This window comes from Monodon monoceros, unplaced genomic scaffold (assembly GCF_005190385.1).
Source record: "Monodon monoceros isolate NGI ecotype Baffin Bay Population unplaced genomic scaffold, NGI_Narwhal_1 Super_Scaffold_19, whole genome shotgun sequence".
In the NCBI taxonomy this organism is placed as follows: domain Eukaryota; kingdom Metazoa; phylum Chordata; class Mammalia; order Artiodactyla; family Monodontidae; genus Monodon; species Monodon monoceros.
Genome location: NW_021703775.1, coordinates 12,817,064 through 12,841,971, shown reverse-complemented (window position 1 = coordinate 12,841,971; position 24,908 = coordinate 12,817,064). Strand labels below are relative to the sequence as shown.

Here is a 24,908-nt window from a genome sequence, read left to right as displayed (position 1 = left end):
CTTTCTTGATGTCTTGCAGCCTTGTTTGAAGGGTCAGATTAGAGTTTTCATCTGCTTTGTGTTTGCATTTTTCTGGTGTCTTGTCAAAGTATTTTAGTCCAATTTTCTTTTGTAACACTTTGTGTGGCTAGATCATATTCTCCTCCTCCTTTCCAAAGTTTAAATGAAATGTGGTGACCTGGACTACTGTGAACACATTTTTGTGGAGAGGGAATGGCCTAGGGTACCTTTCCCAGCATCATGGCTTGAGGGCTCCCTCTTGTTACAGTGAAGGGCTCAAAATATGGCTACTTCTCTGCCTTTCAGAGCTAAGTTTGCTTCAGAAAAGTTTTTCTGCTCTATTTCCTACAGGCCTACGGGTCTTGCTTGGCAAGCTGGTATTCTAACCTCAGATGTATTTTGCTGTTGCAGAATTTTCTGGGTTCTTCATCTGGGACCTTCTCCCTACTATTGGTACCTTCTCTTTCCCTTACCTCTGGTGTTACTTCCCTGATCTATTAGGTTTCTTAGCCTAGCAGTTTTCTTTTCAGGTAAGGCTTTGTCTTTCTGGAAGGAAATATTTGCTGGATAGTTTTGAAATCCTCAGTGCTAGATGACCATGATACTATTTGTCTCTCAGTACTCCTGTTGCTGGTTTTGCGCTCACCAACTCAGAGCCTCTGATGACTTCTCCCAGTTTTCAGCTTCTCTCAGACCTATTAGTCCTGTTTGGTACAAATAAAACCAAAATAATACCAGAGATAAATGATGGTTTGGGTCAGGGTGGTGGCAATGAAGATGGGGAGAATTGGACAGTAGGAGAGATAATTTGGTGATATAACCAGGAGGAATCACTGATGGCTCTGATGTAGGAGAGAGTCAAGTGTGCTTTTAGAGATTTTTGGCTTGAACAATCAAGATGGTGCTGTTATTTGCAGAGATGAGGAAGACTGAGGGAAGGATGACTGGTGACGAGGGATGTAAGTGCCCTTTTGGTGTTCTAGGTGGAAATAACAACAAATGCAGTTGGTTATGAGTCTAGAACTCAGGGGGAAAATCCAGTCTAGAAATAGAAATTTAGAGGTCATCAACTGTCTTAGTTTGGGCTGCTGTAACACATTACCATAGACTGGGTGGCTCAGCTAGCTCTCTGACCTCTTCTTATCAGGGTGCTAACCCCATTCGTGAGGGCTCCACCCTCATGACCTAATTACCTCCCAAAGGTAGGGAGGTACCTGCTCCATATACCATTACATTGGGGATTAGATGTCAACATATGAATTTGGGGGATGACACAAACATTCAGTCCACAAATCAACATACAGGTAAATTTAAAGCCATGAGCCTGGATGAGATCACTTAGGATGTGCGATTAGAAAGAGTGGTGGTCTGGGATTGGCTCCTGATGCAATATACATGATGCATTTAGAGGTGGGTGGAAGAGGAACCAGTAAATGAGCCCATAAGGAGCAGCAGCTACGGAGGTAGGAAAAAATCAGGAGAATGTGGTGCTATGCAAGCTGAGAGAGGAATGTTTCAAGGAAGAGGGACTGATTGACCAAATGGAAGCTGCTGAGAGGCTGAATTGAATACAAATAAAAAATATCCATTGGATTTGACAACATGGAAATCATTGGAGACTTTGATAAGAGCAGCCTCGGAGGAATGGTAGGGACAGAAACTAGAATAGGTGGAGGTGAGAATGAGAGGTGTCAGTATAGACAGCTGTTGTAGACAAGTTTGATGTGAAAGAGAAAGGAGATAGCTGAAAGAGGATGTAGGGTGTCAAGGGAGTTTTGTTTTTCTGTTTGTTTGCTTTGTTTTTTGAAGAGGGGAAACAGAAGCTTGTTTTCATATAAAGGAATAATCCAGTAGAGGAGAGATTCAAGGTGCAGGAGAGAGATGAAGTCCTTGAAAAGGTAAAAGGGTGTAGGATTCAGTGCATGAGGGGAGGGATTTGTCTTTATTAAGAGCAGGGACACTATTATTGTAGAGAAGACAGAGAACAGAATACTTGAGGGAAGTTTATAGATCCAGTGGTAGGACAATGAATAAGTCCCCCTCTGAAGGCTTTTGTTTTTTTTATTGGAGTGTGAGGTGAGGTCATCAGCTGAGAGAAACGGGGCCCTGTATGGCAGGTACCAGGGAGGGGAAGGTTTGAGGAGGGAGGGGAAAATATAAGACATCTCTGAGGATGGGAAATTTACTAGGGAAACCTGATGGGTTGGAGGTTTGTGGGCATTAGTGTAAAATAAAATGGGTCACCTACCCTCTCTCCCTCCTCCCCTTCCTTCTTTTTTTTTAAATGTATTTTATTTATTTATTTATTGGCTGCGTTTGGTCTTTGTTGCCGTGTGCGGGCTTTCTCTAGTTGTGGCGAGCAGGGGCTACTCTTCGTTGCAGTGCGCGGGCTTCTCATTGTGGTGGCTTCTCTTGTTGCGGAGCACGGGCTCTAGGCACCCAGGCTTCAGTAGTTGTGGCACGCAGTCTCAGTAGCTGTGGCACGCGGGCTCAGTAGTTGTGGCTCACGGGCTCTAGAGCGCAGGCTCAGTAGTTGCAGCGCACGGGCTTAGTTGCTCTGTGGCATGTGGGATCTTCCTGGACCAGGGCTTGAATCCATGTCCCCTGCATTGGCAGGCGGATTCTTAACCACTGCGCCACCGGGGAAGCCCTCCTTCCTTTTTTCTTTGCTATTTGGGAGCCACTGAGGTAGGAAGCTAGGCAAGCTGGGGACCCAGAGAGGTGTCAGAGCTGAGTAAGGCAGCAGCCTAGCAAGGGTGGTGAGACTGGTTATATGCAGAGGGTTGAGTAGGGGAAGGGAATATATATGATTAAAAATAATTTAAGCAAAGTAATTTTAAAGTTAATATTACAATAAACATGTAAGCACAACATTGTAGAATGCAAAGAGAGTTTTCATATCACAGCATCTTGTTGTTATCCAAAGCATTTTAGAGGCCAGTCCTTCTAGGTATATTTGATAATGAGGAAAATAAAGTGAATTCCCCAAAGTCACGTAACAATTTGATGGCATAGTTGAGTCTAGAATCCTGGGATTCAGATTCCCAGGTCACCAGTCTTTCTACAACAAAATAGCAGTGCTCAAACACTTGATATGCTTATCGTAAAAAAGTGGATTATCAGAATGAAAACACTGGTCAGGAAAGAATATTCCAATGGCTTTTTTTTTTTTTTTTGCCACATCACACACCATGGGGGATCTTAGTTCCCTGACTAGGGTTGGAACCTGTGCCCCCTGCAGTGGAAGCTCGGATTCTTAACCACGGGACTGCCAGGGAAGTCCCTCTAATGGCATTTTCTTATAAATTCCCCAATTTCAACTATTTGGAAAAATTGTGGTCGTTCAGATTTCTGCCCTAAAAAGTGGGTTTATATATGCTCAGTTATTGCTCTTCCAGAAGAACATCTTTGTTGAATAGGAACACATCACTGTGTGCTCAAAAATGCAGAAATTAGAAAACAAAAAAATTGTAGAAATTAGAACTTTATTATATTATAAACATTTCCAGAATATAAACTGATTTTGTATCAAGACTTCTTGAAACGTTTAAAACTGTATGTAACTTAAGCTTATTATAATGTATGTCATTTTCCACTTTCCAATCTAGAAAATATACTGCAAGTTAGATCTAGTGAAGGAAAAAAAAAATCAATCTAAACTGCTTCACAGATACATAAAAACACCCACCCCAAACTAAAAGCCAATCAAGAAATAGATTCTGTAAAGCCTATTAATCCTCCAATTTAAAATAAATGACCTCCCAAGGGAAAAATACTTCCACCATCATAGCAATTTGATGAATAAAAGCAGAGCCACCCTCATTAAGGGAAATTACATTATGCATAAGAAAAATGTAGTAATGATTTTAGAAGAGAAGAAAAGTAATTTCCATGTTGGAGAGCAAGTACATTAAATGTTTTCTGTTCACTTAGCCTTTGTACCTGTTCACATGAAAAGAGCGATATGAACGTGGACATCGTAAAACCAAGCTCCTCAACTATTTTTTCAGTTTAACCTCAGGAGAACCAATGCAAGAGCTTCAAAATCCAAGGATAGACTGGTCCCAAAGCATCTCCTCTTCTGTCCTTTCTTTCCCTTGTTCCTTTTTCTCTTTTCTACGCTTACGTTTCTCTTTCTTAGAGGCTACATCTCGGCTTTTTTTCTCCTTTTGGTTCTTAGGCTTTTCTGTACTGACTCTGACTGTTTCCGCCTCTGTTTTGTTTCTTTGGATGCTCTTGTGTTTGTCTAAATCTATTTCCTCATAAGCTTTCTTCCTCTTATGCTTGGGCCACTCCTCTTCTGGCTTTTCCTGGCCTTCCTCTGGGTGCCTTTTTCTCTTCTGATGTATCTGTTTATAACTAGCTTGATGGGCACTGGTACTGTTTTCTAAGGAGATGTGCCTGTAAACTCCAGATTCTACACTGTATGAGCTACAGTTATACTCTTGTTGACTAAAGTTCAGGGCTACTGGTTTTCCTGAGAAACAGTCCCTGGTGAATTGACAGTTGCTCAGGGAGTCTAGTCTCAGCCTGCTGTCATGAGCTGGTAGCCACAGAGGTAACTGCTTCTCCACTGCTTGTGAGATATTGCATGGTCTTCGGTAGGTCTGGATGGGTTCATAAGGGAGTCTTTGATCAAACATTCTACACCTGGGTCTAGAATCAACCTCTTCTTTGTATCCACAGGTTTCCAAATAATCCTCTCTCATCTTTCTGAAACAAGTCTTTGGCTCTAAGCCTCTGGCTTTCTGCACTTTGATATAATCTTCAAGTTCATCTTGAAAAGAGTCAGATGTCTTCTTTGAATGATTCATTAGGTTGACAAGGGATTCTCTGTAGAGAAGATGGGAGAAAATTCTTCTTACTATATTATTTTATGCTGAATATTTCCTTTACTCTTGAAAAGAGTCTCAAAAAACAAAATAAAGAAGCCCAAACAAATTAAAACTACTTTGGCATGAAAGTTAAACATCATGACATTAAATGCCAAAAAGGAGCATCAGAAAGGTCAAATACTGCCTAGGCCACTCACAAATAATTTTATCTTTCTCAGAAGTGGGATGAAGACGGTAGAAAGGAGCTGACATATAGAATTCTTTTGTAGGGCTAAAAACGTAAGGAATTAGGGATACAACGACTTACACATCCATGGTGACTGTCCTGATCTGAATGTTCAAACAATTTCTAAAGTTCAGAATAGTCAATTTTTTGTATACTGTTGTCTAAGAAAAGAAATAAACCATAGAGAAGTAATTTGATCTTTAAAAATCTTCTGTTTACTCACACAAAATAAAATGAACACATATACTCACCTGACTAGAGTATTGTAAGACTTAATAATAAAAGGATGCTTGTAAAATGGTTTGGGAATGCTGGAAATTAGAAATTCAGCTATGAGACAAAACTAATCGTAGGTACAGGGCATGAGGAAAGACGAGGGACAAGAGTTCCGTATCTTCCGAACAGGGTCTTGGATTTCATTCCATTACTTCTGATTGGTGAAAAAAGCATTCTAGAATGCCTTCTGGTTTGTTCTCTATTAAAGCACTGGTGGGAGGGGTAAGGAAGGAAATGGAGGTGACAGCTGAGAGGGGCTAGGATTTATATGTAGAGAAAAGTTTCAAAAGAAATTTAAATCAGATAATGCTAGTCTTTGTTTGCTTGTTTAAATTTCTTTTGGCAGGTGGGGGCAGTACAACTACTATTTCTCTTTCTCTCCCCCCACCTCAAATCCTGTGTTACAAATCTAGCAGAAAAGGTACTCACTATGAGATGATAATGCGCTAGATATTTTTGTGTTGTGCTTTCTTTCCAAAAATTAGGAGGCAGCATAACCCATGTAGAATCACACATTTCTGTCCATTAACAGAACGAGTCTGAGAGCAAAATCTAGAGTCACTAGTGATCAGCTAGCTTTACTGGCAATTTGAGATTAAAAAGAAAATCTAAATGAAGCCTAATTTGGTGAGTCAGAAAATTCAGCCCTTATTCTACTCAAACAGTATAAAAATTCTGACTAGAGCAAAATAATGTAACAAATAATTGATTAAATATGGGTAAAAAAATTTGAACAGACACTTCAGGAAAGAATATATACAAATGGACAATAAACAAATGAAAGATGCTCAGTGTCATTTGTCATCAAGTAAATGTCAATTAAAAGCACAAAAAGGTACTACCTCACACTCACTAGAATGACTGAAATTAAAGAGACTGGTGAGGATGTGCAACAACTGGAATTCTCATACATTGCTGGTAGGGATGTAAAATGATACAACTACTTGGAAGACAGTCTGGTAGTTTCTGAGGAAGTTAAACATACACCTAACATACGATCCATTTATTCCACTCCTAGATATTTATCCAAAAGAAAAGGAAGTATATGTCCACATAAAGACTTATACATGAATGTTCATAGCAGTGTTATTTGTAATAGCCCTGGAAAGGAAAAAAAAAAAACAAACCCAAATATTGACCAACAGGTGAATGCATAAATCAAATAGTGGTATCTCTATAGAATGGAATCAATGATAAAAAGGAATAGATTATTGATACACTCGAAATAGATGAATCTCAAAATCATCATGCTGAATGAAAGAAGCCTGACAAAAGAGTACATAATATATTATTCCATATATATAAAGCTCTTGAAAATGGAAACTAACCTGTAGTAACACAGTGGTTGCTTGGGGATGAGGCAGGAAAAGTAGGAGGGAGCGATTATAAATGGCACTTTTGTGGGTATGGATATGTTTACTATCTTAATTGTGGTGATCATTTCATGGGTATATACACCTCTCAAGACCTATCAAATTGTATACCTGGAATACATACAGTTTACTGTATGTCAACTATACCTCAATAAAACTGTTAAAAGTCACTAACAAGATTAAAAAGATGTTGATAATTGTTAAAACTGGATGGTGGGTACATGAGCGTTCATAATACTGCTTTCTCTCCTTATATGTTTAAATATGTTTTATAATAAAAAGATTTCACCTCATAGCCGCTAGGCTGGCTATAATCAAAAAGACAGAGAGGTGCCACTTGTTGAGACACAGACCAAGAAAGAGCCCCTGTAGCAATCATCTATCCTATAAGCTTATAGCCTCATCCACCAGAGGGCAGACAGCAGAAGCAAGAAAAACTACGATTCTGCAGCCTGTGGAAGGAAAACCACATTCACAGAAAGATAGACAAAATGAAAACACAAAGGACATTGTACCAGATGAAGGAACAAGGTAAGACCCCAGAAAAACAACTAAATGAAGTGGAGATAGGCAACCTTCCAGAAAAAGAATTCAGAATAATGATAGTGAAGATGATCCAGGATCTTGGAAAAAGAATGGAGGCAAAGATTGAGAAGATGCAAGAAATGTTTAACAAAGACATAGAAGAATTAAAGAACAAACACCTAGAAGAATTAAAGAACAAACAAACAGAGATGAACAATACAATAACTGAAATGAAAAATACACTAGAAGGAATCAATAGCAGAATAACTGAGGCAGAAGAACGGATAAGTGACCTACCTGGAAGACAGAATGGTGGAATTCACTGCCACGGAATAGAATAAAGAAAAAAGAATGCAAAGAAATGAAGACAGCCTAGGAGACCTCTGGGACAACATTAAACTCACCAACATTTGCATTATAGGGGTCCCAGAAGGAGAAGAGAGAGAGAAAGGACCCGAGAAAATATTTGAAGAGATTATAGTCAAAAACTTCCCTAACATGGGAAAGGAAATAGCCACCCAAGTCCAGGAAGCACAGAGAGTCCCAGGCAGGATAAACCCAAGGAGAAACACGCTGAGACACATAGTAATCAAATTGACAAAAATTAAAGACAAAGAAAAATTATTGAAAGCAACAAGGGAAAAACAACAAATAACATACAAGGGAACTCCCTTAAGGTTAACAGCTGATTTCTCAGCAGAAACTCTACAAGCCAGAAGGGAGTGGCATGATATACTTAAAGTGATGAAAGGGAGGAACCTACAACCAAGATTACTCCACCCGGCAAGGATCTGATTCAGATTCGATGGAGAAATCAAAAGCTTTACAGACAAGCAAAAGCTAAGAGAATTCAGCACCACCAAACCAGCTCTACAACAAACGCTAAAGGAACTTCTCTAAGTGGGAAACACAAGAGAAGAAAATGACCTACAAAAACAAACCCAAAACAATTAAGAAGATGGTAATAGGAACATACATATCAATAATTACCTTAAATGTGAATGGATTAAACACTCCAATGAAAAGACACAGACTGGCTGAATGGATACAAAAACAAGACCCATATATATGCTGTCTACAAGAGACCCACTTCAGACCTAGGGACACATACAGACTGAAAGTGAGGGGATGGAAAAAGATATTCCATGCAAATGGAAATCAAAAGAAAGCTGGAGTAGCAATACTCATGTCATATAAAAGAGAATTTAAAATAAAGAATGTTACAAGAGACAAGGAAGGACACTACATAATGATCAAGGCATCAATCCAAGAAGAAGATATAACAATTATAAATATATATGCACCCAACATAGGAGCACCTCAATACATAAGGCAACCACTAACAGCTATAAAAGAGGAAATTGACAGTAACACAATAATAATGGGGGACTTTAACCCCTCACTTACATCAATGGACAGATCATCCAAAATGAAAATAAATAAGGAAACACAAGCTTTAAATAACACAATAGACCAGATAGATTTAACTGATATTTATAGGACATTCCATCCAAAAACAGCAGATTACACTTTCTTCTCAAGTGCTCACGGATCATTCTCTAGGATAGATCACATCTTGGGTCACAAATCAAGCCTCAGTAAATTTAAGAAAATTGAAATTATATCAAGCATCTTTTCTGACCACAACGCTATGAGATTAGAAATCAATTACAGGGGAAAAAGTGTAAAAAAACAAACACATGGAGGCTAAACAATACGTTACTAAATAACCAAGAGATCACTGAAGAAATCAAAGAGGAAATCAAAAACTACCTAGAGACAAATGACAATGAAAACATGACAATCCAAAACCTATGGGATGCAGCAAAAGCAGTTCTAATAGGGAAGTTTATAGCAATATAAGCTTACCTCAAGAAACAATAAAAATCTCAAACAAACAATCTAAACTTACACCTAAAGGAACTAGAGAAAGAAGAACAAACAAAACCCGAAGTTAGTAGAAGGAAAGAAATCATAAAGATCAGAGCAGAAATAAATGAAATAGAAACAAAGAAAACAATAGCAAAGATCAATAAAACTAAAAGCTGGTTCTTTGAGAAGATAAACAAAATTGATAAACCATTAGCCAGACTTATCAAGAAAAAGAGGGAGAGGACTCAAATCAATGAAATTAGAAATGAAAAAGGAGAAGTTACAACAGACACTGCAGAAATACAAAGCATCCTAAGAGACTACTACAAGCAACTCTATGCCAATAAAATGGACAACCTGGAAGAAATAGACACATTCTTAGAAAGGCATAGACACATAGGTATAACCTTCTAAAACTGAACCAGGAAGAAATAGAAAATATGAACAGACCAATCACAAGTAATGAAATTGAAACTGTGATTAAAAATCTTCCAACAAACAAAAGTCCAGGACCAGATGGCTTCACAGGTGAAACTGCAGAGGAAGGAAAACTCCCAAATTCATTCTATGAGGCTACCATCACCCTGATACCAAAACCAGACAAAAAAGATACTACAGAAAAAGAAAATTACAGACTAATATCACTGATGAATATAGATGCAAAAATCCTCAACAAAATACTAGCAAACGGAATCCAACAACACATTAAAAGGATCATACACCGTGATCAAGTGGGATTTATCCCAGGGATGCAAGGATTCTTCAATATATGCAAATCAATCCATGTGATACACCATATTAACAAATTGAAGAAGAAAAACCATATGATCATCTCAATAGATCAGGAAAAGCTTTTGACAAAATTCAACACCCATTTATGATAAAAACTCTCCAGAGAGTGGGCATAGAGGGAACCTACCTCAACATAATAAAGGCCATATATGACAAACCCACAGCAACATCATTCTCAATGGTGAAAAACTAAAAGCATTTCCTCTAAGATCAGGAACAAGACAAGGATGTCCACTCTCGCCACTATTATTCAATGTAGCTTTGCAGGTCCTAGCCATGGCAATCAGAGAAGAAAAAGAAATAAAAGGAATACAAATTGCAAAAGAAGAAGTAAAACTGTCACTGCCTGCAGATGACATGACACTACACATAGAGCACCCTAAAGATGCCACCAGAAAACTACTAGAGCTAATCAATGAATTTGGTAAAGTTGCAGGATAGAAAATTAATGCACAGAAATCTCTTGCATTCCTATACACTAACAACGAAAGATCAGAAAGAGAAATTAAGGAAACACTCCCATTTACCACTGCAACAAAAAGAATAAAATACATAGGAATAAACCTTCCTAGGTAGACAAAAGACCTGTATGCAGAAAAGTATAAGACACTGATGAAAGAAATTAAAGATGATACCAACAGGTGGAGAGATATACCATGTTCTTGGATGGGAAGAATCGATATTGTGAAAATGACTATACTCCCAAAGCAATCTACAGGTTCAATGCAATCCCTATCAAATTACCAATGGCACTTTTTACATAACTAGAACAAAAAATCTTAAAATTTGTATGGAGACACAAAAGATCCTGAATAGCTAAAGCAGTCTTGAGGGAAAAAAACGGAGCTGGAGGAATCAGACTCCCTGACTTCAGACTATATTACAAAGCTACAGTAATCAAGACAATATGGTACTGTCACAAAAACAGAAATATAGATCAATGGAACAGGATAGAAAGCCCAGAGATAAACCCACGCACCTATGGTCAACTAATCTATGACAAAGGAGGCAAGGATATACAATGGAGAAAAGACAGTCTCTTCAATAAGTGGTGCTGGGAAAACTGGACAGCTAGTTACATGTAAAAGAATGAGATTAGAACACTCCCTAACACCATACATAAAAATAAAATAAAAATGGATTAGAGACCTAAATGTAAGACCAGACACTATAAAACTCTTAGAGGAAAACATAGGAAGAACACTCTTTGACATAAATCACAGCAGGATCTTTTTTGATCCACCTCCTAGAGTAATGGAAATAAAAACAAAAATAAACAAATGGGACCTAATGAAACTTAAAAGCTTTTGCAAAGCAAAGGAAACTACAAACAAGATGAAAAGACAACCCTCAGAATGGGAGAAAATATTTGCCAACGAATCAACGGACAAAGGATTAATCTCCAAAATATATAAACAGCTCATGCAGCTCAATATTAAAAAACAAACAAACAACCCAATCCAAAAATGGGCAGAAGACCTAAATAGACATTTCTCCAAAGAAGACATACAGATGGCCAACAAACACATGAAAGGATGCTCAACATCACTAATTATTAGAGAAATGCAAATCAAAACTACAATGAGGTTATCACCTCACACCAGTTAGAATGGGCATCATAAGAACATCTACAAACAACAAATGCTGGAGAGGGTGTGGAAAAAAGGGAACCCTCTTGCACTATTGGTGGGAATGCAAATGGATACAGCCACTATGGAGAACAGTATGGAGGTTCCTTAAAAAACTAAAAATAGGGCTTCCCTGGTGGCGCAGTGGTTGAGAGTCCACCTGCCGATGCAGGGGATACAGGTTTGTGCCCTGGTCCGGGAAGATCCCACATGCCGTGGAGCGGCTAGGCCTGTGAGCCATGGACGCTGAGCCTGTGCGTACGGAGCCTGTTGCTCCGCAACGGGAGAGGCCACAACAGTGGGAGGTCTGCGTATCGCAAAAAAAAAAAAAAAAAAACCAAACTCAAAATAGAATTACCATATGACCCAACAATCCCACTGCTGGGCATATACCCACAGAAAACTGAAATTCAAAAAGACACATGCACCCCAATGTTCACTGCAGCACTATTTACAATAGCCAGGTCATGGAAGCAACCTAAATGCCCATCGACAGACGAATGGATAAAGAAGATGTGGTACATATATACAATGGAGTACTACTCAGCCATAAAAAGGAACTAAATTGGGTCATTTGCAGAGACATGGATGGATCTAGAGACTGTCATACAGAGTGAAGTAAGTCAGAAAGAGAAAAACAAATATCACATATTAACGCATATATGTGGAACCTAGAAAAATGGTACAGATGAGCCTGTTTGTAGGGCAGAAATAGAAACACAGATGTAGAGAACAAACGTATGGACACCAAGGGGGGAAAGTGGTGGTGGGGTGGTGGTGTGATGAACTGGGAGATTGGGATTGACATATATACACTAATATGTATAAAATGGATAGCTCATAAGAACCTGCTGTATAAAAAAAGACAAAAAAAAAGACATAATAATAAGTGTTGACAAAAAGGAGGAAAAACTGGAAACTTCATTCATTCTTGGTGCGAATATAAAATGTGCAGCTACTTTGGAAAACAGTTTGGCAGTTCCTCAAAGTGTCAAACAGAGAGTTACCACGTAACCCCAGCAATTTCACTCTTAGGTTTCAACGCAAGAGGACTGAAAGTCTATGTCCACACAAAAAGTTGTACAAAAATGTACACAGCAGCACTATTCCTAACAGCTAAGAGCAGAAATGACTCAGTGATCATCAACTGATGAATGGATAAATAAAATGTGGCAATTCACACAATGGAATATTATTCAGCAATAAAAAGGAATGAAATACTAATAAATAGTACAACGTGGATGAACCTTGAAGACATGCAGAGTCAAAGAATCCAATCCCAAAAGATCACAGATTGTGCAGAGATCAATGAAGAGGTGAATGGAACCTTACCCTTATCAGGTTGAGAACTTGGTGGAGAAATTTGATCATATTCACCCATTAATTGCTTCAGTTTCTTAGCATGAACTTTCCCCAAATAGTGACACGGTGCAACAACTGAGCTAAAAACCATGATGCAGAGATTTAAAAATCTATTTTTTGTCCAATACTCCACTCTCATTTACCTGAAACCAAACACAATCTTGTTATAACAATTAAATAATTCAAAGTTTAGAATTACATCAACATAGATCAATCATCTGAAAACGCATAAAATGCATCTTCAATTTCTTATTTTGCTCCCTATAAATCTGAAAGTAAAGCTAACTTTTTGAGTATGTATTTTACCCTTGAAAAATAAATAATATTGTTTATTTTAGAGAAAGTGATCCAAAGTTTACACCTCTGAATTTGAAGATAGCACTCATGAGTTTTAATATATCTGATCTGAATTAACACTTTTAAGAGTTTTGCTTGCTTTCAAGTCAAAGTACCAGCTTCAGTATAAAAAATACTAACAATTTAGAAGCCCTTTATTTTCAACCTACCTCATAACGTGAAATCCACTGCAATTCAAATTATGGCACTATTCCTTACAAGCCTTTTACAAAAGGTATCTGTAAAAAGTTCAGTCTTTGCTCATTCAACGTGGTATCTATGAATAAAATAAAGGGAGGTAAGACATTTAGGGTAATATTTTCAATCTTCAACTGAATATCATTTCATATACCATCTCAAACCTTAATTTCCTAAGTGCTTGCAAGGCTAAAGTACTGGCTTTTTGCTTATTAGAATGACAATTTTAGTATAAAAACATCTAGTAAGCCTCTGATATTTACTATGGTAATATATTTTTTAGTCCAGAAAATACCATTCTGAAGGAGAAGTTATTAGGCCACCAGTAGAACTCTGGACTTTATGGAAATGATCTGGGGCATCCAGCCTTAGTACTTCGTGTCTTACAGCAGACATGTTACTGACTTCTACTGACCTCTGTAATCGCTAAAATCCCAGAGGTAGCATCTCTCTCCCCACATTGGCTGTCTTCTCCCATCTGGTACTTAATGTAATTGACTAATTTCTCTAAATGCAGGACTTTACATTTCATCTTGTAATGGGTTTAGGCCACCATTCCTACCTCTGACGATCTTTAAAATTCAAATTGTTTTAATCTTGACATTTGCTACTTTTCCCACACATAGTTTTTATATGCATTCAGTTTATGTGTTCATTCATGTTACTGGCGAAAACTTTAAGTAGGAAGACAGTAAGATAATACCTATGGCATGCTACAAAGAATTCACCTCTTTCCTTCATCTAGGATTGATCTATTCATTCCCAATAAGAAAGACATTAAGAATTTCATAGAATCTGAGTTTATTCCAAAATTAAATTCAGCATCTTTATGTGAACACTCTATGCTTCTCCACTGTGCTCCCCACCACCTTCCTTCTTATGAGTCTGATTATTGAAATCTATTTGTACTATATAAATGTCTTATTTTTCCATTTTATTAATATTTGAAAAATACATGACATGACTTCCTAAATTGTAACTATTCTTTCTACAGCAATCGTTCTCAATCTCAATCATTTTGACCAAAGCATTCTATACAGTCAGACAAGTGAACTCTTATTGCCTGGAGGTCTAGGGAGTATACAGCCTAGAGATCAATCACAGAAAGATGTATTTCAAGTTTCATGATTAACCTTAAAAACTCATGAACTTCTTGAATTCTAGTCTTAAAACATCCATTTTATGTAAAAGTTTTAACTTAATCTTTAAATAAAATGTGCCATTTAAACTTCAAGTACCTCCTGGCACACTGCTGGATACCCCAAAATCTCATGGAAAACAGTGTCCTCACTGAAGAATATGATCCCACAACATTCCTCTGATCTACCAGATGGTTCACAAAAGAAAATAAGGCATGGCATCACTTGTACTTTTAGTAAACCTGAAATTGCCTTTTATGGTCACTTCAAAGTATTACATTTACAAGTCACCTATTTATTATTTGCTCTGTAATACTTACCCAGCATTGCCCTTACCATGTACCAGGTACTATTTCAGCACTTAAGAATAGTAACTAATTTTATCCTCCCTAAGAAGCCTATGGGCTAAGTACTGTTATTATTCATAGTTAATAGATGAGGAAACTGAGGCATAGAAAAGTTAAGGAACATGTCTGTGATTGCAGTTAATAAATGACAGGAGCGGTCTGGCTCCAGAATCTGTTATTAACTGATATGCTTGGCTGCCTTTCCAACTGATGTAAAACTTCTCCACGTCTGGAATCCACTTCTCCGCTTTTACAAAACCTGAAATATTTTCTGATCTCCAGGGCTTTACACAGCTCTCCATTAAAAAAAAATGAAAAGTTAGCCACAAAATGGTGGAACGCATTCTTATTTCATACATCAGACAAAGGACTTATATCTAGAATCAATAAAGAACTCTATGACTCAATAATAAGACAAACTCAGTTAAAAATGGGCAAACAATTTGAACAGACATTTCAGAAAAATATATATAAACAGCCAAGTAAATGCAAATTAAAACCAGAAGATAATACTACACCATCATCAGAATGACTAAATTAAAAGGACTGAAAATACCAAGTGTTGGTAAGGACGCTGAACAACTGGAACTCCCATACACTACTAGTTAGAATTTAAAATGGTACAACTTTACAATCTGACAATTTCTTTAAAAGTTAAATACCTACTATATGATCCAGTCATTTCACTCATATATATTTGCCCAAGAGAACTGAAAACATATGTCCATGCAAAGACCTGTACATGAATATTCACAGCAGCTTTATTTGTAATAGCCCAAAACTGAAACAACCCTAATGTCTATCAACAAGGGAATGGGTAAACAAAATGTGGTATATAAATACAACAGAATTATTCAGCTGTAAAAATGAACGAAATAGCAAGACATACAACATGGATGAATCACAAAATCATCATGTTGAGTAAGACACAAAAGAGTACCTACTATGAGTCTACTTATAAAAAGTTCTAGAAATGCAAACTAATCTATAGTGATAGAAAGCAGATTAGTGGTTGCCAGGGACAGGGGTGGAGGGAGGGATGGACTGTAAAGGGGCAGGAGGAAACTGCTGGGGTTGGTGGAAACATTCGGCATTTTGTTTATGAAGGTGGTTTCATAGGAGTATACACCTGTCAAAAACTCATTGAACTGTACACTTTAAATAAGTGTTGTTTATTGTTAAGTATACCTCAGTAAAGTGTACGGGAGGACCTTAAAGATCTATAATGAACGTTTTGAAAAAAAAAATTGTACCTTAATTTGTTAAACTGGAGTTTTAAGTGTTGGCTTTGTTTCTAGAAAGATCACCCACCTAACAAAGCTCGAGTCACCTATGCAGAACTACTGGTTGTCATACTATGTTAGTTACCTCACTGCTTCTAGGAGCCAGACATAGGGACTCGAGTCAGTTCTGGCATTTGTTAGTTATATGACCTTGGTCAAGTTTCTCAACCTCTAATACAGGATATAACACACACCTCAGAGTTGTTGTGTGTCTTAAGGGAATTAGTAAATGTAAAGCGCTTAGAAGAGTGCATGGCACATACTGAGTGCTGTACAGCTGAGCTGTTTTTATTGCTATTCAGGATTTCATCTACTTAACTGACAGAATGAAATGTTTTTCCAACCAATTATTCTAGTAACTACAGAAAGTAGAAAAGGTTATGGGTAAACAGGTCAGGAGTGCCTGACAGGAGTATCTATCTATTCTTTGTATTTCAAGCTAACTCATGTTTCAGAGGGACTTTGTTTTTGTTTTTTTTTTTTAATGAAAGCTGAAAGTTCAACTTGATCCTTATTATCTTTTCTGATTGCTCTGATTTTAAACCAACTCTTTATAAAGATTTCAGTTTACGTCCTGTGTTAATGTCTGCTACATATAATGTCTAAAAGAATATGGAATGTCAAGCAGAAACACACAGGCTATTTACAAGCTGGTATTAGGTCTCAAGCAAGAAATAGTTTGTCTCTTCTGAAACTAATCTGGAGTATTTTTTCAGTTGTACCTTCTAAAATTTTTGGAAAAAATCTAGCAAAATTCTGAAAACTTGACATTCCTATTTGTACACCACAAGCCTAGTTATAGACCAACACTCACAATGCCATTTACTTCTAGGAAAGATATCATAGTGGAAAGAGAAAGAAAATGGAATCTTTTATTTTGGAGAAATGAAACTATGCACGTTGTTATTCAATTGCTGTACAAGGTTTGGTCTTTTTTATTTCAATATTAGTAGCTAAAGCCATTGCAAAAGCTAAAGTAATAAAAACTGCACGTGAACTGAGTTAAATATGAAACACATGAAGAGTATGAATTACTCGTAATTCAAAACTGTCTAAAAAATGCTTCATATCTTAATAAAATACTAAGAACCACTCCACTTTTCCTAATTCTAGACCTGTCAGAGAGAATTTGTTACATTCCAACCACCCTTTTAGAAATAGCAAAACCTGAATTTAACTTTGCATTGTATGAAATGTTTTTAATATGCCTCAATAGGTTTAATAGGTTGAACGAGCAAATCAACTCAATTTGAGTGAAAAATTTACCAAAATTTTTCACGTCCACAGCACATTATTTGATTTGTGTTGTGACATGGTATTAAAACATAGTACAGCATAAAGGTTTTAAAAATATTTATTAAATATCTTTAATCACTGAAGAAAAAAATGTTTGAGCAAAATTAGGAATGTTAATTTGCTAAGTTTTAGGTGTAATTAGGTTCCCTTTAATAAATTCTTCCTCCTTAATAAATATACCAAATTAATGGCATGGTCCTATACTTCTAAATTTAGTTCACTAAGAAGCATTAAAAGACAATTTTCCCCACTATTTGCATCTTCTTTCTCTCAGCAATGTTATGTAGCATCCACTGTACTTTGTTAAAGTTATCCAAAAGTATTTTAGTTTTTTCTTTTTTTTTTGCGGTACACGGGCCTCTCACTGTTCTGGCCTCTCCCGTTGCGGAGCACAGGCTCCGGACGCGCAGGCTCAGCGGCCATGGCTCACAGGCCCAGCTGCTCCGCGGCATGTGGGATCTTCCCAGACTGGGGCACGAACCCGTGTCCCCTGCATCGGCAGGCGGACTCTCAACCACTGCGCCACCAGGGAAGCCCAAGTATTTTGGTTTTTGATGCAATAGTAAATAGTATTTTTTTAAAAATCTCAATGTCTAATTGCTTGTTGCTAACATTTAGAAATACTATTGGATTTGTATATTGACCTTGTATTTCGTGTCTTTTATGATAAACTCACTTCTTATTCTAGTAGCATTTCCCAAAATTCCTTGGGGTTTTCTACATAGATGATCATAGCATCTGCAAATAAAGACAGTGTGATTTCTTCCTCTCCTATCTGTAAACGTTTTTCTTTTTCTTGTCTGACTATCCTGGTTAAGGCCTCTAGTACAATACTGAAAAGAAGTGGTGAGGTTGGATATCCTTGCCTTGTTCCTGGCTCTTGAGATTTGCAATCTTTTAATACCATTAAATCTTAGGAAAGACTAAGTAGAACACAGCACTAAGTTTTACAAGACTAGGTAACTGATTCTGTTATCTTAACCAAAGTATGCTGGGGCTTCCCTGGTGGTCCAGTGGTTAGGACTCCGCGCTTCCACTGCAGGGGGCACAGGTTCGATCCCTGGTTGGGGAACTAATAAGATTCTGCATGCCGAGTGGCGCGGCCAAAACAACCCCCAAAGAAACCATTAACCAAAGTATGCTGTTTTATTTCTTTTTGTTTTGACTTTGAGGGTCAAAAAGAAGTTTTGAGAGATGCAGCGTGTACCTGTTAGCATCATGAATATTCTTAACTGTGTTAGTTATTAACCTTGCCTTTTCAGGAAATGAGATTAGTATGTGACCTATGAGTTTGCCAAGCTCTAGCTATTTTACACTAATACGACAACCATAAAAGTAACTGAGGATTTACTATGGCATATTTCCAATGACAAACTACAAAGAAATTAACAAAATCATTAATTACGGGCACTAGTTACATACTTAACATAAAATATATGTCTTAACTTAAACTAAACCTTTGAACATCAATAATTATAAGTAATCTATGGCTAGCTAGCTCAAGGCTCTTGCTTGTGAAATTAGTTTTACTTGGACCAATGGCAGACATCCTATCTCAGAATGCCACCAAATACATGCCAGTCCTTCTAAAAGATCAGTAAACGTGAATGGGTCTGTGAATGCTCTTGTCCTAACACACAGTACCTGGTCCATAGTAGGAGCTCTAACTGTTTTCTGAATAACCGTAAGAACGGCTGTTAGCTAGATTTTCTGTCATTTGACTCGAATCTCTGCTTACTGTCAAGAAAACAAAGAAACATTTTTGGCAATTGCTATATAAATGGATTTATGATTCAATAAGAATTCAGAAATGTTCTTCATTCTTAAAATGAGTCTAACTTTTTTTCCTAAAAAGCAGATAAGCAAGAACTGTTTGCTGTGGTTTTGTTTTTACTGATTTCTTAGGAATATTATTACTCAGTAGAACTTTTTTTTTTTGCGGTACGCGGGCCCCTCACTGTTGTGGCCTCTCCCGTTGCGGAGCACAGGCTCACGGACGCGCAGGGCCAGCGGCCATGGCTCACGGGCCCAGCCGCTCCGCAGCACGTGGGATCCTCCCGGACCGGGGCACGAACCCGTGTCCCCTGCATCGGCAGGCGGACTCTCAACCACTGCGCTACCAGGGAAGTCCCTCAATAGAACATTTTTAACTATCAAAAATATCTGAGAAAGTTGACTGAATGAATTACAAAGTGTCCTGGAAAATCTTTCCCTTGACCATAAATGCAATGTATATTTCTTTTCATATAAGTCTGGTCATGTGGTATTTCTTTGGGTTTTTGTGATTGAGTTTCCCAATTTCCTATTTATAATCTTACACTGTCTATATATTCCCTGATTGCTAATTTTTAATCTTTACTGACCTTTGTTTATTATCAAGCCCAATATAGAGGAGCTCCTTGTAAGAGTGTTACAGCTATAGGTGAAAATGGATCAGCCGTTTTAATAGTATCAGGATCTTGAAAGTGAGAGTGGAATTTTAATAACTGGAAGCATGCCAATTCTTTGATACCTTTTGGAGGAATCTCCTAATATAGTCTTTTAAGAAAAAAAAAATACTGGCCAAGTACTAAGCAAGTTTTTTTTTCTCTTCTTGTTCATGTACTATTATATTGGCAATAACGTTAGGCTTTTATAAATATCTAAACTAAAAATACCTTGGGTCCTACTCCTACTAGTGTTTTAAACAGCCTATCAAATATTCACCATGTGTTAAGTAGCAGTTAACTGAAAAGTTAATTAAGGATATTTACTCAAAGCAACAAGAGGTAATTTTTAGGTAACAAGTTGTATTTCGTTTTTCAAATCCTAGTGGTCTCAAGCATAACTCAACAGACTTCATTAGTCTTTGAATGTCATTTGATGGCCATTAGAGGTCAAAGTTTCATGTTTTATGAATTGCTGTTCTAGTACACAGCCAGGCCATGGAAAGAGTACCAGTATGGAACAGCAAAATCAGTGCACAATTTTAGAGCTGTCAAGGAGCTCAGTTTAGTTAGTGCAGACTTCCTCAACCTCGACACTACTGACGTTTTCAGTAGGATAATCCTTTGTTGTTTGTGTTGATGGCCTGTGCATTTTAGGTTGTTTGCGGCATCTCTGGCCTATACCAAGTAGATGCCAGTAGCACCTGTAATCACCAAGCCCTTTCTTGTCCAGTGGCAAAAACCAAGGGGAAAAAAAAAAAGGCTCCAAACACTTAAATGTCCTCTGAGGAGGGGGTGGGGCAAAAAGCACCCCTGATTTGAGAACCACTCAGTTGGGCTAGTCCAACTCCCCTCCCCACAGATGACAAAACTCAAGTCCAGGAAGTTTGGGACTTAGGGTCATACAGCTAGTTAAGAAATTAGCATTAGAACTTAACAGTCAAGACTCCTATTCCAGTATTCTCATACCACCTTGAAGCAGTATAGAAAAGTAACTGCTAGCATCGTGTGAACTGATTTAAAGTGTTTAGTAATTGCACATATTCAAAGTCATTGCAAAAAACCAAGTCTGGCAGAAAGCTGTATTTTTTTTTCTTTTTTTCGTAAGAAACTGTTTCCAAATCTTCCTGTGATGTGGCCATGGGAGCTGAAATGAATTGTAGTCTTGACACATATAAACTGCTCAGGCTTACTTGTTAGTGAAAGGCAGGAAATCTGGTACGAAAGCAGAAGATTCAAGAGATTTTATTTTTTAATATCTTAACAATCATACTAACCCAGGTTGATTGAAGACACTAAATCTAGTCTTCCAAAGGTTGTCTTCACTAAGGGACTTAATGGCACATCATTTGGTTGCAATGAAATTCTAATTTCCATTTTTAGTGAATGGAATTTATATAAAGTTCTTACAAAATGTTTTAAGAAATTTATAATACTTTACTGTTTGCCATTCCTCCAAGTGAAAGGTATAAAAGATTACCGAATACCACACAAAAATAGAGTATATTGTGGAAGAGGATGAAAATAAAAATTATTTTAATGAAGTTACTATATTTACTGTTGTCCCTCAGGAAAAAAGAAATTAAATTATCCAACAATGTTCTGGCTTCCACCATCTTTCTCTCTGGAGACAAAAAGCAACATAAGGCAACACTGCAAATACTAGAAATTAATTATGAAAATGAAGATGGCGTAATGTTTTACTAGATCTTCTGCAGTGGGATCAAGCTCCACCGTCTAAAATCCTTTCCAAAACTTCCTTAAAGCCTAAACTCAGGGTTTGGAACCAGCAGTTTGTTTGCAGGTATACAGTAATTGTAGAAACTCAAACATCTCTTAGATTGAGATGATCAAGAAATAGCTTTTTGTGTTAGGGAAAATGTGCTGGTGAAAACTCTAGGCAGATATACTCCTTCCAAACTTCTGCACAAAGGCTTGACCAAACTTTAACTTGGCCTCCAGCAGCCTGTGGCTACGGCCCTCGGATGAACCAGCCCCATTTTGAGCTCAGATCTGGAAAAACTTGGGGCTGTCAAAAGACATTTACTGTTTGTTCTAGCCAACACCCGATGACAGGTCCCTGGCCGCTCTTTAGTACTTAACTAAAAAGGGATTACGATTGTGAACCCTTGCTCTGTCCCTCTGAGATGTATGTGTGTACCTCCTACAACTTAGGAGTGTCTTTCTCAAGGATATGGAAGCCATTCCTTTGCAGCGTAATCACCAGGAAGGACAGGGCCTCTGTCTCCCAGTCCCTGTGGGAAAAAAGAATCCTCACTTCCGTAACTGCCAGCAAACTGACACAGCTCGCCTGCTGCAAGGACACTACCCAACCCTTTGTAATTCTGCACGTCCCTGCCTCTACTTGAGCTCCACCTTGCCCCATTCCTACATTTTCTCTTTAAATCCCCCCGGACACCTCTGCGCAAATCGGAATGGAGCTCAGCTCTTTTCCTACTGTCAGTAGTTGCTGAATAAAAGCTGTTTTCGCCGCCCCGATGTCCTGCTTTATTAGCTTTGACGCTGGCAGGTACATATTAAAACTCAGACCACTGTCAAGATAGGGCTGTAAATCTTAGAGGCTTGTTTTACACGGCGTTATCCTCAAAAACCCGGGCAAACTCTACAAAGTGATCCCTCAAAAGCCTCACCCCCTTCTCCCCTCTAGGGCCCGGCACCTTTAAGCTCGCGTGTTTACTTCCTACTCTCCCCGAACTCCGAACTCCACTTCTCCCCACGTGTGAGTGAGGTCTCTACTTTCCAGGATGTTGATTTCACCCTGCGCAGGTCTACGCCCTTCCACGTCTGGAGCCTTTTCTCTCCTCGTCTCTGTCCCCTCGATCTCCGAGTGTCCTCATCACCCCCTTCCCTCTCTCTGACGCTTCAGATCCACGGCCTCGGCCTGGTCGCCTCTCTCCCGCTCCAACCTCAGCTTCCCCGGCAGCGATCCGCGTGGAGGCCCCGGCGCCCGTTTCCGGGGGTGGCGGGTGGAGAGGGGAGCGTACTCTCCGGGCCCGCCCGGCCTCTCCTGGGCCGTGGGTCGAGGGGCTGAACGCCTGGGCCGCCCCCGCTGCCGGGGCGGGAACTCACCTTCTCTGAGGCAGGGGCGGCCGTCTACAACTATTGTCCCCCTCCCCGCCAACGCCGCCGGCCGGTGGGTAGGCCGAGGTGGAGTAGGCGGAGAGGCAGGGACAGCCGCTGCCTCCGCCGCCGAGCTAGCGGGGTGGGGGCAAGAGGCGGAGACCTGACTTCCGCAGGGGAAGTCGCCGCCACCACCACCGGCTGACTGGACGGCACCGCCGCCATGGCGGCGAGGCGCGCTACTGCGCTTGCCCAGCAACCCCGCTCCCAGAAAGCCCCGTTTAGCCCCGCCTTCCTGTTTACCCCGCCCCCTTCGTCCGCTACTTCCGGGGCTCGGTTCTAATCTGGCTCGCGCCTGCCGTTCTTCGGCTGCTCCTGGTCTCTCCGTTAGAAGGAAGGAAACGCTCGTGGGGCCGCTCACCTTGGGAGAGTGAATCTCAGACCACCAGGAAAAACAGTTAGGAAATCTACGGATTCTGCCTCCAAAATATCTGAAAAATATATGCTTTCCTGTTTTATCTGTTTTTCTTTTCTTTGTTAGAACCTTTAATACACAGAGTAGACTGAGCAAAATCTTTGGTTATAATACGTTGTCATCATTGCTCCATAAGTGACGTTTTTCTCTCTCCTTCTGGCTCCCTCAGTATATGCGTATATTTATACACACACACATTCATCCTTTCGTTCCCTGTCTCCCAAAGAAATCATTACCATGGTTTGTAGTCATCATTTCCTTTCATATATATATACACGTATCTTTAAAATATACATATTTATTTATTTTGGCTGCGCAGGGTCTTAGTTGCAGCACGCGAGATCTTTTCGTTGGGGCATGCATGCGGATCTAGTTCCTCCACCAGAAATCGAACCCAGGTCCCCTGCCTTGGGAGCATGGAGTCTTACCCACTGGACCACCAGGGGAATCCCCGTAAGTACATCTCTTTATCATATATATGTGTGATGAAAAAAAGTTTAGACTGTTTCTGAATCTCATAAGATTTATGTCTTTCTCTAGAAGTATTCAGGAACTTGTTTCACTGGACACTTTGAGGTTCATCCAAGCTGTTGCATATAGGTGTTATTTATTCATTTAATTGCTGTAGCAAATTCCACCCATTTTCCTGTTGATGGGCATGTCCCTGGGTGCACTGTGCAAAAGTTTCTCTTGGGTATGCTCTCCTTTCCTGTCACACTACTGTTGACCAATTTCAGGTTCTTATCATCTTTTGTTAGTGCCATGGCAATAGCTGCCTAACTTATCCTTCCTCTCATTTCACCCCTCCAGTCTACTCTCCATACTGCCAAAGGGTTCCATCTGGAAGTCATCCTGGTTCCCCGTATTCTGGTGGAGAAAGTCAAACATGACTGCTATTCCTGGACCTCTGTGCACCTGCCTGATATCATTATCTTCCTGCTGTTCTCACCTCCCCACCCTGCATTCACTTGATGATTCAGCAACATTAAACCTTTATTGGTTCCCCTAAATACCAAGCTACTGCATAGCTCAGTTTATTGTATCTTCTACTTCTTCCTGAAACACCCTCTCCCTACTTCCTAAAGAACTCTTCCTCCCCTTAGGAGTAAATACTATCATGAATTCAGTATTTCTCATTCTCATGCCTTTTAAAAAATTTTTATTTATTTTTATTTATTTATTATTTTTGGCTGTGTTGGGTCTTCGTTGCTGTGCGCAGGCTTTCTCTAGTTGTGGCGAGCGGGGCTACTCTTCATTGCGGTGCGTGGGCTTCTCTTGCTGCGGAGCACAGGCTCTAGAGCGCTTGGGCTTCAGTAGATGTGGCATGTGGGCTCAGTAGTTGTGGCTCGTGGACTCTAGAGCACAGGCTCAGTAGTTGTGGCGCACGGGCTTAGTTGCTTTGCGGCATGTGGGATCTTCCCTGAGCAGGGCTTGAACC

General features: G+C 39.1%; 1 protein-coding gene across 1 annotated transcript; it reads right to left on the bottom strand.

The window, feature by feature from the left end:
* Nucleotides 1–2,904: 2,904 nt before the first annotated feature.
* On the bottom strand, nt 2,905–23,216 carry KRCC1 (lysine rich coiled-coil 1). Its single transcript, XM_029232142.1, has 4 exons — nt 23,005–23,216; nt 13,396–13,502; nt 12,860–13,032; nt 2,905–4,833 (listed from the first exon to the last, which is right to left on the bottom strand). The coding sequence occupies exon 4, from the start codon at nt 4,812–4,814 to the stop codon at nt 4,041–4,043; it is 774 nt and encodes a 257-aa protein (XP_029087975.1). The 5' UTR covers nt 4,815–4,833; nt 12,860–13,032; nt 13,396–13,502; nt 23,005–23,216; the 3' UTR covers nt 2,905–4,040.
* Between the last annotated feature and the right edge of the window lie 1,692 nt (nt 23,217–24,908).